Source organism: Fusarium oxysporum, chromosome VI, assembly GCF_013085055.1.
Source record: "Fusarium oxysporum Fo47 chromosome VI, complete sequence".
Classification (NCBI taxonomy): Eukaryota; Fungi; Ascomycota; class Sordariomycetes; order Hypocreales; family Nectriaceae; genus Fusarium; species Fusarium oxysporum.
The window spans coordinates 2,079,863-2,094,766 of NC_072845.1; the positions used below are offsets into that span (position 1 = coordinate 2,079,863).

General features: G+C 48.4%; 5 protein-coding genes across 5 annotated transcripts; 3 read left to right on the forward strand and 2 right to left on the reverse strand.

Moving 5' to 3' along the window:
• Window positions 1–118: 118 nt before the first annotated feature.
• Window positions 119–1,045, forward strand: FOBCDRAFT_241022 (uncharacterized protein; the record flags this gene model as incomplete). Its single annotated transcript, XM_031186578.2, has 1 exon — window positions 119–1,045. One exon carries the CDS (start codon window positions 119–121, stop codon window positions 1,043–1,045), a length of 927 nt encoding a protein of 308 aa, XP_031037713.2.
• Window positions 1,046–1,211: 166 nt separating this feature from the next.
• On the reverse strand, window positions 1,212–3,917 carry FOBCDRAFT_41527 (glycosyl hydrolase family 76-domain-containing protein). Its single transcript, XM_031186576.3, has 4 exons — window positions 3,685–3,917; window positions 3,490–3,594; window positions 3,100–3,428; window positions 1,212–2,961 (listed from the first exon to the last, which is right to left on the reverse strand). The coding sequence occupies exons 1-4, from the start codon at window positions 3,803–3,805 to the stop codon at window positions 1,528–1,530; spliced, it is 1,989 nt and encodes a 662-aa protein (XP_031037711.2). The 5' UTR covers window positions 3,806–3,917; the 3' UTR covers window positions 1,212–1,527.
• Window positions 3,918–5,853: 1,936 nt separating this feature from the next.
• FOBCDRAFT_203065 (uncharacterized protein) lies at window positions 5,854–8,355 on the reverse strand (the record flags this gene model as incomplete). Its single annotated transcript, XM_031186574.2, has 6 exons — window positions 5,854–6,481; window positions 6,547–6,906; window positions 6,959–7,278; window positions 7,334–7,676; window positions 7,763–8,121; window positions 8,182–8,355. The coding sequence occupies 6 exons, from the start codon at window positions 8,353–8,355 to the stop codon at window positions 5,854–5,856; spliced, it is 2,184 nt and encodes a 727-aa protein (XP_031037709.2).
• Window positions 8,356–10,541: 2,186 nt separating this feature from the next.
• Window positions 10,542–11,730, forward strand: FOBCDRAFT_41559 (synaptobrevin-domain-containing protein). The gene is made up of 3 exons (XM_031186572.3): window positions 10,542–10,768; window positions 11,172–11,403; window positions 11,460–11,730. Exons 1-3 carry the CDS (start codon window positions 10,664–10,666, stop codon window positions 11,474–11,476), a joined length of 354 nt encoding a protein of 117 aa, XP_031037707.1. The 5' UTR covers window positions 10,542–10,663; the 3' UTR covers window positions 11,477–11,730.
• A 1,176-nt stretch (window positions 11,731–12,906) lies between these two features.
• On the forward strand, window positions 12,907–14,757 carry FOBCDRAFT_225942 (Aspartate/glutamate/uridylate kinase). Its single transcript, XM_031186570.3, has 2 exons — window positions 12,907–13,943; window positions 13,993–14,757. Exons 1-2 carry the CDS (start codon window positions 13,034–13,036, stop codon window positions 14,652–14,654), a joined length of 1,572 nt encoding a protein of 523 aa, XP_031037705.1. The 5' UTR covers window positions 12,907–13,033; the 3' UTR covers window positions 14,655–14,757.
• The last annotated feature ends 147 nt before the right edge of the window (window positions 14,758–14,904 follow it).

The following is a 14,904-nucleotide window of genomic DNA, read 5'->3' on the forward strand; positions in this document are numbered from 1 at the left end:
ATGAGGGCTTTTGGTACTTCAAAGAGATTAAATAGTTGGACTTACATATCATCTGTACGCCACCTAGCTATACTTTTGCACCCTGAACATCACATACATATTATTCAACAACTTGGAAATGTCTGCCCCTCAAATCTTCGTCTCAGGTGCAACAGGTTGCCAGGGGGGCTCTGTCGCTCGCTACCTGCGATCCAAGGACATCGCTGTCCATGCCCTTGCCCGCGATCCTAACTCTGATAAGGCTAAAGCTCTTAAGACTATTGGGGTCAGGCTTACTCCTGGAGACTATGACAACGAAGCGGCGCTCAGAGAGGCCATGAAGGGCTGTACAGGCCTCTTTCTTGTCCTTATGCCCGACTTCACAGACCTCGCTGCTGAGAGGCGATGGGCAACCAATGTCTTGAATAGTGGCAAAGAAGCTGGCGTGAAGCATGCCATCTTCTCAAGCGGCTTCGGCGCTGGCAATCCTGACCAACTGACTGCCATGGAGCCAGGAAGTTTCACTGATATAATCATGCGCAACAAGCATGCAATTGAAAACCAGACTCGCAATGCAGGGTTCGAGCACTGGACAATCTTGCGCCCAGGAGCTTTCATGGCCAACTATGTCGAACCCTTTGTCAGAATGTATCCCGACCTCGTTGACAAAGGAGTCTTCGCGACTGCTATGACCCCTAACACTGTCCTCCCATTGACTGATACAATCACCATCGGCAAGTTTGGTGGCGAAGCATTTCTGAACCCAGCCAAGTTTCATGGAAAGGAGATCGCGTATGCTGATGAGTGGATTGAAGTGGAAACCATCTTACAGAAGCTCTCCAAAGCCGTGGGAAGGCATCTTAAGGAAGAGTACCTTTCTGATGAAGAGATCATGGATCAGAAAGCCACCAACCCTTTCATAGCTGGTCAACTTGTCATGAGAGACATGGCCAAGCTTGCAACCAAGGGAGAAGTTAAAGCATGGGGAATCCCGCTGAGCACATTCGATGAGTTCCTTGAACGGGAGACACAGGCGATTCATGAGACATACCACAAGGCAGCTTGAATGGCACGAGCACCTGAAAATCTATTAGCGGCTGATTTGATGGCATAGTAGATTGACTCTGTGAGAATGTGTTTGTCGATGATATTGAATCATTGTTGAAATGACGATAGCGAATACGACAAATTATAGCACCAGCCAAATATCTGCGTGAAATAAGTGTGCACTACTCTTACTCTGGGCCATATATATTGTCTTGTTGGAAAGGACAGACGCCTGTGAGTTTGTATCTAATTGTGTGTGAAACCTCGACTCTGCCGTTGTAGCTAGGAGGCCTTCTTTCTTATGGCATCCCGGTCCAAGTTATATAGATAACACTCAAAAGCCTGTCCACAGGCTGTCAACCGATATGCGCCGTCACCGTCAAAACGCCCCCAAAATGCCACAAGCGTCCGTTAAACCCTAGTTGAGCGTGTATTGCCAAGAATGTCGTCAGTCTCAACCCCTTTGATTAAGAAAAGATGATTACCCAGCACAGGAAACGATCACTGTGCTACCCCGATAGCTCCTGGAGCCTCACGTTGACTCACGCCCACTTCGGCGGTGTGGGTGGCACTCTTACTGTTCCTATCGTGTGGTAGGCCAGGTTCCTCGGTGCCTGGGGTGGTGTCGCCTGTCGCGTTCTCCTGTTGTGTGTAGCTTCTATTACCACCAGCCGAACTTCCTGCAGCACTGCTTGATTCGCCAATGCCTCCTACTGCCCAGTCCCCTCGAGATTGTCGCGCCGAGGCTGACGCTGGGTAAACCCCGTCAGAGTCATATAGAGTGCTTCCTCTCATTGCTGGGTTTTGTGGCCATCCCAAAGGCATGCTAGACACCCGACGATGTTGCCCCTGGCTCTGATTGATAGCGCCGGCAGGCACATCATTTGCAACAGGGCTGTTGGTGCTTTCTTGGGAGCTGCCATTGCTTGATGTCGCAAAGACCGCAGCATTTTTTTCGTTGATGTCCTTCTTGCCCTTCTTATGTCCAAATACCGCGGCTGCGCCCCTACCAGCAGCCAAAGCGGCAACGGCAGCAGCGGCTGATGATCCAAAACTCCGGAACTGATCAATGGGACCACTGTCTGACGTTTCGTCAAAGAATATCCAGAACATACCAGCAAGTAGGCCGGCGAGAATCAAAATGGTAATGATGGCGGCACCAGCCTTATCACCGGCAGGCAAAGGTTTGTAATCCAAATCAGGGGTCGTTCGCCCAACATCTTCGGCACCACCGCCAGGATTGGCTTTGCTTGTTCCTCCAGTGTCCTTCGTTAACGGGGCTGGTCGATCCTGGATCATGCAGGCAAGAGTAACCTCTAATGCAGCCATTTGTTGACCAATGGTGACTTCGCCCTCAAACTTGTCCTTGGTCCAGTAGAGACTACACATTCGATTGTTATCACCTCCCGTGCACTTGTCCGTGGCTGCAACGGCTGAAGCACGTAAAAGTGGCATGATAGTGTCGCGAGTATGGGGAGCCCATTGCGTAGTGACAGCAAGCCAGCGGCTCAGATATGCCTTGAAAGACTTCTGGTCGAGGTTGCAAAGTTTCACGGGTTCACAAGCGACCTCTGTCATGATGTTCTTTTCAGGCCCCGAGAAAAAGACTTTGGCACCCACGAGAAGATTGTCAAGGCGATCCTTCCAGACCTGGCTTTCGGTAAAGTTGTACATAGCAGCGGCGCCGAGAATCATACCACCCGCATTGTAAGAGAATTGATAGGGGACGAGTTTCGTGCAGTTGTTGCCGATATGAGCACCATCATAAACGTACCAGCTCTTAGGGTCAATAAACTCGACTGCTTCCATCCAGTCCCATGTTCTATCTGCCCAGTCGGCATAACTGCTATTGCCAGTGAAGAGAGCGAGACGAGCACCTAGAGCAAAGAAACAAGCCTGAGAAATTGAATTCTTGTAGTCGTAACCCCTATTCCACTGCAATCGGTTGTTAGCCCATGAATATCAATTTCGACTGATAATAACCATTTGACGCTAGGCACTCGGGTGACGCCACGAAGATTCGACAGGTGATGATGGCGGAAATCCGAAACTGGACATAATTGAATCACTAACCTGGAAGATTTGCCATCTCAAACCGCCATTACAATGCTCTGTATCCCAACGAGCTGCCTGGGTATTGAAGACGGCTTGTGCAAGTCCAAGCCATTGTGGCTGGTCTTCTGCAGGATGGGGGAAGTTGTACTCGGCAGCCGACATGACAGTAAGTCCCCAGAATCCCTGATCATCGTTTCCTTCGGTTCTTGTCTGGTTAATAGGCATATAATCGTCGTGATCGCCGACCTGGAAAAGAAGTGCCTGTTTGGTGATTTCGACGTATTGGGAATCGCCAGTGTATGCCCAATAATCGACGAGCGTTCCCATAAAGGCGCCAGCGTACCACCCTGGCAGGAATTGTTAGTATCAACAGATGGAGCAATATCGAGTTGGGGACTGCGTTCGTACAGTAATAAGGATCAGGTAGTAGACCTGGTGTTTGTCCGGGTTCGTCGCCATGATACATGCCAACCATATCCTTGGCGATTGATTTGGCAATCGATTTAATCGAACCTGAATTGAGTTTCTATGTTAGAATGCGCGGCTTTGAGAGGGCAAAGTACGAAGCAAGCGGCTCGGCGACTGTTTCACGGTGTAACTCACTCGTCGAATTAGGATCCAGTTGGTAGGCCAAGGAAAAGCGATTGAGCGTCAGTAGCAGGGCAGCTATGATGCCGCCTGTACCAAGCCTTGGCTCTGATCTCGATGTTGACGGGAAACGCATGTCGACGATGAAGCGAGAGCGACGATAAGCTCAAAGACGACAACGATGATACGTGTCGAGCTTCATGAGGATGCAAAGATGAAAGAGAAAGAAACGAGCGAAAGGATGACGATGAGAAGTGGAGAGAGACAGAGAGAGACAGGCGTGGGCGGAGGTTACCTGCGAATGAATGAATGAATGCCCTGGATACCGGGATTGGGGGATTGGGATGGCAGCCCGGGGTGGCTAGGAACCTAAGAATGGAAGGAACCTCGACAAGGAAGCAGGGGTTATTAGAAGCGGGATTACCTTAAGGTAAGGTACCTTAGAGCTAAAGCCAGTTTAGGTGCACAAGGTACTTTTTTTTACCTCAGTTTATAAGGTCACAAAGGATGAAAACTTTAAAAGTTGGAGGTCGGGCAATGATGGCAAGAATTGATCAAGGACGACAATTAGATCAATTGGGGCTAACAGAAGAATATTGGGTGATGATATGATAGATTCGCCAGTCATTGGATGCTTGTACAAAGAGGTTGAGCAAATGGCAGTAAATTACCCTCGTATAGCAATTCGAGGTACAGCTTCAGCCTAAGTACAGAGTACAGCACCTCCAATTAATCATAAAAGTAACCTTTTTTCGTAAGCGGGAGCCATTCAAAAAGTCCCATCCTCTAGCCCGGGCATAGCCATGGAGATACGAGGAGGAAAAGTCATTGACTAACTGTTCTTGATAACATTGAATGTTTCACCCCTCGAAATATCGTTAGATGAATGCATACCACTCACTCGTATCGGGCACCTCGGATATACATACCATCCAACTGCATTATTATTAGCAGCTCACAGCTGAATATTTCCCCTCCGACCCGCCATCTCCAGGTCCAAGCTAGCCTCTTATGCGTAGAGATTTGCCAAATACGAGCAGGCGAGGACTGGAACGGCCGCCCTAAACTCCACCCTCTGCAAGCTCTAAGGCTCCGTTGATACGGCCGAGTTAGCCTGAGGGAAGTGCCAAACCCAGACGGGCCAAGTCTAGTTTGTACCTGAATGGTATGGACATACCTCTTGAGAAAGAATATCACAATGGGAAGAGCGAGTCTCGGTAGCACGGCAGCCAAGAATATGTGATATGAGGGGTTTTGTGGTTGACCCAGTAAATCTAAACAGGTCAGATTATAAGACAAGAATTTGGGGCCAAGCCCGTCGCTTGATTACGCTCAGTAAATGAGAGAACATCCATCCCTGGTCCTTGCTCGGCTGACATTTGTTATCGAGATTCTCGTGTTCACCTTAATCAATTGCTATCCCACTTCATCATATTGACATGACTTGCATGAGACTTTGACACGACCTAACCTCAACACCCTAATCCAACACACTTTTGTATCAAAGCGCCATGGAAGAGCTTGCATAAAGCATCAGGGAGGGGTCAAGTCGGCAGTCGATTCATCTGTCTCTCTTTTGTTTCTACGGCTTTGTTTGTCGATTCTCCATAAACCGGCCGAGTCGGGCGAGCCATGGGCTAGCCAATCCATGAGAGCATTAATATTGACTAGTTCCAAGTGATCAAGGCTCCAGACTTTCGAAAATAGGCATCTTGATGTTTGTAGAACCAACCATCAAAACACTTGTTCCCCGGAAATGGTCGATCATCTAGATACCAACGGTTCCGTCTTTGTTCACAGTGATGGCGAACTGAAACACTATACAGAGGTTCATATCATAAACACACTCTTTGAGTCCAGCGGTCTGCACCTCGCTACGCTAACCGCAAACTCCTCCTTTTTGTTTAACTTTCATATAGACGCCAGTGTTACCGATTGTCTCATGTTCAAGGCACAACTGGTATTGCTTGTTGCACATCTTCTTCCCCTTCTCCTTCTCCTGCTCAACGGCAATTGTGATGTGTTGCCTTATTCTATCAATCATTTTGACTCTTTGCCCAACTTCATTGCTGGTCTTTTCTTCAGGGTACCTTATTCAAAGCTTCTGAGCCAGCAGTTTGCTCAAGGTAGCAAGCCTCTTCCGGTCATTCTGTACTGACCATTCCACTCAGTGATTGCTCCGTCTCACAACGTATCCCAAGTATTATCATCCGACTCTACTGGTTCGTCCTCGCTTGAGTCACCCGCATTCGTAAACTCCCGAAACAGTGCAATGTCCTCAAACCTGTCAGACAGGCTCTCCACACTTGCTTCTTCGGGATCCGTCATGGCAAGATTCAGATCAGCCATGAATGTCGCCCGTATATCTTCTGACGGACTAGTCAGCCTATTCTCCTCAAACTGTACCATTAGTCTTCGTGCTTCGTCTGCGGATAAATCGCCTTGCTGAAGCGCCATGGACAATATGCTGCGACCGATGGTTTCGGCAAATCGGAATGAGCGTCGTAGTTCTCCGTAGCTTTCGACACAAAAGAACAGGTAAAAGCGCCAGGCGGGATCCTTTGTGTTTCCAAGAATCGCATTAGCGACGTGGATCAAAGCAGTATGCCACAACATCGTGTAAGATGAACATGCATATTTTTCTCTGTATACCACCACAAGACGCTTGAGCTGGTTCACGGATGCTTTGTATGCAGCGTCAGGCGAGCTGCGCTTGCAGGGAAATGTTTTCAGTCTCAGTGGTTTTGGTGAATCCCTCGCACGAACTGTAAATGGGCGAAGGACACACAGAATAGCGACATGGAGCCAGATACTGCCATGCGATTAGATTTAACAGAAGGACTACAGTTGGGAAGAAGCAAGAAATTCGAAACATACTGAAAGACCAAAACATGATGCGGACTCTGCTCTGAACGCACCATAGATGGGGGCAGTGTTTCTGCCCAAGCTATTAACTCTCGATATTTGTATTCCGCAAAGGCGAGTGTAATGTGACTGCTGAGGCTTTCGCGCGGGAAAGGCTGATCACGATAGTATTTCAAGGTCACTTCGTGCATTATTCTCCAAAATCGACATAGAACCGGAAACGTGTCGCCCATGTACGTCTGCTGAGGTGTCTGCTGATGAGACTCGGGGCTGGGCTCAGGAGGATGATACCACTCTTGTCCTGGTATTGGGACTATAGGGGGGTGCTCGGGATATGAGAGGCCAGGTTGTTGATAAAACAAAGTCATAAGCCTGAGGATGTTAACATCATGTCTTGTCTGAGATCTTGACTTCGTGAACTCACACTATCCAGTTGAAAGTCCCCCAAGCAGCATATGATGTAGCGCTTTGTAGCTCAGGGCTTACTTGCTTTGCTTTCGAAATCGCAACGCTTTGCTCGACGCCGAAAAGGCCCATGCGAGCTCCCATGGCGTTCACTTCAGATACATACGTCAAGACGTAGTGATCCTTTCCATTACCCAGATATGCTAAGCCCAACAGTTGTGTTGCAGCAAGATTCATCAGAGAATCTGTCGCCTTTTCAAGTGACCAACGATTCTCGGCCTCTTCACAAAACTGTGGTATGAAAGACTGAACAGTAGAGTCTACCGCACTGTACATTTGCTGTTGTTGTCTCAGCGAGGCTAGTCGAGTACCAGACTCCTTCCAGACCACTTACACAGCTCCAGTACATAATGGCACTGACCAGTAGCTTACTGCAGTAGTTGGTTCGACAATGGACCAGATCTTCCATAAACAAGGTAGGATCAAAGGGGCCCAATAAGGGGTGGTCAGTCTCCAGATATAGTGATATGGCCTTTGCAGCCAAGTTGGAGGCGATTGGTACAGAGGTCCAAAATCCAATATTCAGCTCTTCTAATCGTTCGTCACATGGGCTTAGGGCGGGTGTCAGGCTCCGGGTAGGATCATGGTCTGGGAACGGGTTCAGGTCACTATTGGTCATCGGGGTGTTTTCGTCGTTATGTGTGGTTGATGATGTCCGGCTGGCGCTGAAGGATTTCCTGTTAAATGTCAGCCAAAGTTGGTGATAACACGGCTTTGTAGCCGGATAGCGAGTGATGAGGCCTTTCCCATCCAGCCCGCTTACTTCAGGATACTATATTCAAGGGGTTGAAGCGCTGGAAAAGCGAGAGAATGTCTTGCCATGAGCTCAGCTTCAAGACCCAGGTGCCGAGGATGCTCAGGGGAGCGTTCATGGTCACTGATTATTTGTGTTATCCGCGGTTGGATTATCGACACGGCTGTATCGAGATCTGTGTGGCTTCGTACGACTCGGAGAATATCAATAGCCTGAGTCTCGGGTGCTGTCTTCAAAATATCAAACAGTACCAGAATCTGCTCTGTTTCCTTACTCGTCTGGTCTGAACTTCGAGTCTCGGCGTAGGTACATGGTTTCTTTTCGCCGCGTCGTCGACAAGCCTCGCACATCGGCTTTCCTCCATCGCACTAGTTGACACATCGTGTTAAAAGGGACAAATGGGTTGCCACTTTCCTTGAGAAGCTTACACGAATCTTCCTCTTACGGCACGAGTTGCATGCTAGTTGTGTTCCGATTCGTTGTCGCTTCAAAGGTTCGTCGCTGGAGGATCGTGGAGTCGAGGAAGACCCAGATGGCTGCGAGTTGGGAGGCAGGTTTTCGCTGGGAGGGACAGGGAGTAGTTGGCGATATCTCTTGGACATTGCTTGGACTCGTGATACTGGCAAGGAACCCGTCAAAGACAGCAAGTAGTATCACAGTTGACTGAGAGCAAGGGATCAGATAAGGTATTCGGTGGCGAATAATCTCTGCGTTACATGGGTTTCCTTTCACGTGTTTCATCATCTGAATGAGTGAAGGTTGGAGGTGCTACGTAGTTAAGGGATGTGTGCACACAATATACGGGACTTCTCAATGTGTATATCTCTAACCCAATCAACTCAACGCTGCTACAATCAGCTTCCCAAACAATCTTCCAATGATCAGAGTCCTATATGCCATATTCGCACAATTGCAGAGTAGCTAAATCGAATGTGGAGGGACACGATCGAGCCCGGAGTGAGATCCGGGTCAACTGATTGGTTGTAGCTCACGAGCCACAGCTGCATTGGCAAACTAACCATATCTTGTATCCAATCCAATATCATGACATCCATACATAGGGTGACGTATACTTCTGTGACGGATACTAATAATAATGTATTGTTGATGACTTGGAGTCTGAGTCGCCATGAGAATGAATCACATAGTGTATAGATCTCTGTTTGTTGAGCTTCAAAATCCTTCTCTTCTTCTCACATCTTCCACAAAATCAGTAAAGCACTGGAGCCCGGCCCCAATCACAAGCCACTTGTGTTACATCAGCCAGATCGAAATCGACGTTTCGATCGAATCCTGTCATCTGAACGCTCCCTGTTATCAGTTTTTATTAGCTCGATGTTCTAAAATTCTGGAAGCCTCTTCCATCATCATGATGACAGAATGATCGCTTTCCCCATATTTATAGCCCTATATCCAGGTTCCATTATCTAAGCGTCTCAACGAGATCTACGATATTGTTAATGTTTCCCGTTCGACAAATCATGCTTAAAGGATGCTTACCGTTCGGTTCTATTCGAGACTATGAGCAGACTAGGTCACTCGGTGTGAGAACGGTACTCATGCCTTTTCAATATGTATGGGCAGTAGAGTACGACGTAGTCACAAAAACAATAAAGTAGTTATCTAATCCTTGTTTCAAATTTACTGCCACTGATTGATGTTGATGTTGGGTGAGGCTCAATGTAGTCTCTCGTTGGCACTATTTTTAAAGCCATATGTGAAGCATCCAACAGACCTGAAGGGGTCACGATGGGTTTCATGATAAGGCAACAGAGAATGACTCCATGGACGGCTTTCAGCAACTCCTCCGTGCGTCTTTGACCGTCATTGTTCCTACTTGTGACAGGTAAGTCAAGAAAAGTATGTATCTGCCTCTTGCGTGGCCTATCAAGACCATCTATAGCTATTTCGTAGTACATATTTCAGCAACAATAACAATGGCATCAGTTTCTGTGTTAGTCTTTCTAGTGAAACTTTTTGGCACTAATACAAGTTGTACCTTCCTCGTCCATGTGTTTCCAAGTGCATGAATGGGCTGTTTGAGGGCACCCGAATGTGCATTCACTCGATTGGATCGGATGTGGCGCTGTTACTGTGGTGAGCCGTGGCTGACTGTGGCTGACTCATGGATGCGAATACGGGCAGTGTCTCCGCGCTTACTGAAAAAGGGCGACAACTTGGGTTACAGCATCACATGAGTCTGTCATCACCAGTTCCATCGGTAACCTTTTTAGGCATTGCGTACCGCGACCCAAACCAACAGGAGGAACGTATCACTGCGCGAATACTTTACAGTGCAACTACTCTCCTGATAAGTGCGAGCAATGAATTGAAGGCCTTTCCAGAGGACAGGTCAGGACATTTACAGCTCTTTTTATAGGCAGACTAAGTGCTCCACGGCGTCTATTGACTGTCATGGCCAAAAATAGAACAGCAGAATGAACGAACGAACCAACAGTTGATGAACCCCGATAAATTGAAAAGGACAAAGACTCTTGATTGCCAAAGCGTAAGTTATCCGTAGGCCTTCGAATCATGTAGAAGTACTTAGCCACGACACCAATTCAGGCTCAGCACGTCAACGCAACCACAGCCCATCTGAAGCCCGCCCGAACCCCCCGGGGGCCTCGTCACCCAGCAGCGCCCCAAAACCAACTCCGCCCTAGGTTCACCTGCAACCTGGTCACTCACTACTTGTTTCGCCTGGACCAGCGCAACGTCTCACAATCAACTTCCCTCTTCCAACCTCTCGCTACGCCAACCTCCTCCTTTCGACTATCACAACGACACGACACGACAGCCCCGTAATCGCGAACTTGTTCTCCTGCAACATCAGACTTTTCGCGCTATTCCGACCGATACCCTTTTGTTATTTTCTAGCGACTCAAACATCTCCAAACCACAGCCAAAATGCCTGAGCAGGAAGCCCCCTACGACCCCTACATCCCCAGCGGCCAGGCTGGAGCCCAACAACAGGGCGCTGGCGGCAATGCCAGAACGCAGGCGCTACAAGCTGTAAGTTTGTTTTGATGATATTCGTGATGCGCTAGTGTTTTTTGTATGGTTATGAGTTGCGACACCTGGCGACCAGGCTGTTCGATGACGGATGACGGATGACGCCTCCTTTTGGTAATTCGCAAACGATTTGCGATAGAATCGCAATTTTTCGAAGAGCCATCAACCGGCCACTGGCAAATCATGCGATAATACCCTGAGAGCAATTATGCTGCATCATGATATCCGTTCCGAGCAACCCGACCAAACGCCACTTGCATCAATTTGCTAATGCTTGATGGGCTTTCGTCACATTCTGGCTATCTTGCCACCAGACGATACCTGTGTCCAGACCACGCCGCACCCCAAAAACACCAGCGCTGCAATGTCTCTGGTGTTGGATATGAACTAATGCAGTCGGCAGCAAATTGATGATACCGTGGGTGTGATGCGTGACAACATCAACAAGGTTTCCCAACGTGGTGAGCGCCTCGATGCTCTTCAGGATAAGACCGACAACTTGGCCGTCTCGGCACAAGGTTTCCGTCGAGGAGCCAACAGAGTCCGCAAGCAGATGTGGTGGAAGGATATGAAGATGCGAATGTGTCTGATTATCGGTATCATCATTCTGCTGGTCATCATCATCGTTCCCTCTGGTATGTGTTCGATTCGTCAAAGATGTGTTGTTGAATATTCTGATAATCCTCCCTAGTTGTGGCTACTCGTTAATAGCCCAATCATTTGGTTTGGGTACTACTTGGTCCTTACGATACACACGCTGGGACATGACGACATCGAATATCGCAAGCTACGACCATGGGAAATGGAACTTTTGGGCAACTGGCCATTATTGCAATGGAATATGATTTGAGCACGATGGAGTTTGTTCACGTTGGGTCCCGGTCAATGTTATGCTGGCAGCTTTTGCTCCTGGGGTGACTTACTACTGATGACGAGGTCTCAGTATCGCTCCTGGAACTTCAGACCGGGCTGGATGTTTGAGATTAGGCGTTCCCCGATTAATTGAGATGTATACCTTTCCGCGGATCTTTGTCATCAAACCCGGCTCCTCGTGTTGCGTCATTGGTGGCAACGAAGCGGCAGTCTGCTTGCCAGACCGAAGATAGGAATGGCAAGTGACAGTCCATGATTTCTGAGAGCAGAGGATCGTGATCAGCTCTCTAATTCTTGCAGAATCCCTTCTTATTAGTCCATTTCTCTAATAGGAGATTTCTATCACATGACGAAAGCTCCAGTTTCATAGCAACCCAGGGTGATTAAAATAAAACTTTCCTGAGACGTGGGCAGCCGGTATTTGGATGAACTAGACCATGCCTTAAACAATAGTTGCTCCGAAAGTGGAACTTCTCTGTACACATGGCATCCTGTCCGTTGAAGACGAACGAAAGAGATCCCTTACAGGCTCAAGATTTGACGTACCGGAACCATGGGTCCTCTGTTGGCGTCATTTGGTAGTGGGCTTCTTCTGTAAGTGCATGGGTATTGTGGGTAGGAGTAGATTGATAACGCCGACTGATTGATAATGCCTCATCACCATCTGAGCTTTTTTTTCTTGCATCAGGGAATGTAGCCGTGTTTGGTTACTGGACCTCGGTGGGTTTGCCTTGGTAAAAAGTTCTGCAGCGGATGAACGGGGGCGTTTTCACTATTGCTGCTTCACTGTAGATATTTGAACGCAACAATGAACGAACGATACCAATATTAAGTCAAAGACTGATCCTCGCCCATAGTTACAGGCCATAGATGAGACCGCCCGAACATGGTATTTTTCATGATGGAGCTCAATGGAAAAAAAAATTCTATCATGATGCAACGGAGACCGGCAAGGCGACCCCGGTCAGCTAAGGGTCTCCAAGCGGTGTCGGATCGATGGTGGATGGTTAGAGGGACGATGACTCCAAGGAATATGCGAGTTGTGCTTTGAAGAGATTGCAAGTTACAATAACAGAACTATCGTAGGCCATTGCCTCGACTTCTAACACGATTATACGGGCATAGAATAATTGTGCATAATGTAGTTGGTTACTTACACATGAAATCTTAATAGCCCTGTTGCCCCTCCATTGGAAGTGACCCCAGGTTCCTAGCTTTTAAGGTACAACACCTTTTTAGTCTCCACTGACTCACCCGGGCCTTATCTTGCCGTGTGGGCCTCTCGATCTTCTCTCTAAAATAGTCAACAGTCCTCATCCTCTCTTCCTCATCCCTCCCCTCTGTCCATTGCACGATCTCCCTGCCATCGTCGAGTCAATTGGCTTAAGCAAGATGTTTTCCGCCACTTCTGGAGCTTTTCGGGCTGGTGCCCGACGAGTCGCTCCCCGCGTCGCTCGTTCCAATGTCAAGACTGCCGCTCCGACTGCGCTCCGATCCATCAATCCCAACCGAGCCCTCTCTACTACCAAGGCTCTCGCCTCTTTGCCTGGCCGCGATAGGACTCGGGAGATTGTTGCGCAAACCATCAACAGCATTGGCAGCAGGAGGGAGGGTGAGCAGTACCTGAAGCTCTTCACCTCGGTTGAGTCCCAGAAGTTTGCCGTTATCAAGGTTGGCGGGGCCATTCTTTCCGAATACTTGGATGAGCTTTGCCGAAGTCTCGTTTTTCTTTCTGAGATGAATCTTTATCCCATCATAGTCCACGGAGCTGGTCCTCAACTCAATAATCTTCTCGAGTCAGCTGGTGTTGAGCCCCAGTTCGAAGAAGGTATCCGAGTTACTGACGCCAAAACCTTGGGTATTGCTCGCAAGCTTTTCCTTGAAGAGAACTTGAAGCTTATTAACCGACTGGATGAGCTCGGTGTTGCGACTCGATCGATTAGCGGTGCTTTTATGGCTGATTATCTTGATAAGGAGAAGTGGCAGTATGTTGGTAAGATCACCAAGGTCAACAAAGATGCTATTGAGAAGTCCATTGAGGCTGGCTATATCCCTGTCCTTACTTCAATGGCTGAATCTGAAGACGGCCATCTCCTTAACGTCAACGCTGATGTCGCTGCCGCCGAGCTTGCCCGTGCTCTTGAGCCCCTGAAGGTTGTTTATCTGTCAGAAAAGGGTGGACTATATGATGGTGATGGCGAGAAGATTTCTACTATCAACTTAGACGCCGAATTCGACCACTTGATGGCTCAGCCTTGGTGCCGATACGGAACGCGACTCAAGATCAAGGAAATCAAAGAATGTCAGTAGGCCAGGTGACGTTATGCAGACTTATAGCTGACCATTCCTAGTACTGGACACACTCCCCCGCAGCTCATCCGTTGCTATTATCCACCCCAGCGATTTGCAAAAGGAGTTGTTCACCGACTCCGGTGCCGGTACCCTCATTCGTCGAGGAGACAAGATCCAGCGAGTTTCCTCTGTCAACGAAATTGGGGATATTTCCAAGTTCAAGGAGACTCTGGCCCGCGACCGCCAGGGTCTTGATGCTGAGGCCACTGTCGAACGTTTTGTCGATCATCTTAAGGAGAAGAACTTCAATGCCTACTACGACGATGGAATGCAGTGTCTAGCTGTCGTCCTGCCAGCCAATGAGGAGCGACCAATTGCTACACTGGCTACTTTGAATATCACCAAGGCTGGATGGCTCAGCAACGTCGCTGAGAACGTCTTCGCTGCCATCAAGAAAGATCACCCTAGCCTGGTCTGGACTGTCAGCGAGGAGGATGAGAACCTAACTTGGTTCTTCGAGAAGGCTGACGGAACCTTCAACAAGAACGGCAATGTTCTTTTCTACTATGGATGCGACCTCCGATCTGACGCTCTGGTCCCTGTCTACGAGGAGTTCAAGGCCCACGGCCGTGCTATGTTCGGCGACAACTTGGAATCTCGACTTCGAGATGCTGCCAAGGCCACCAGCGAGACCCTAAACGCCTCTCAGAGCCGAACTTGATCAAGCTTCCCAAACTACCTAGCTGCTACTCTTGAATATCTCACGATTAAAATTCCCAATATAATACAAATCAGTTAAACCTTTCACCTACAGACCCTTATTGACGTAGGCCTTCTTCCTTATCGCGTAGCTTACAACAGAAGCGAGAGAGGAACAAATGATGTTCACTCTGAGTCAGAAGGGTTGTCAAAGAGGGACAAGGCATCACACAAAACCAAACTGGCCCACTCCTTGGATCAGAAGTCTTTGC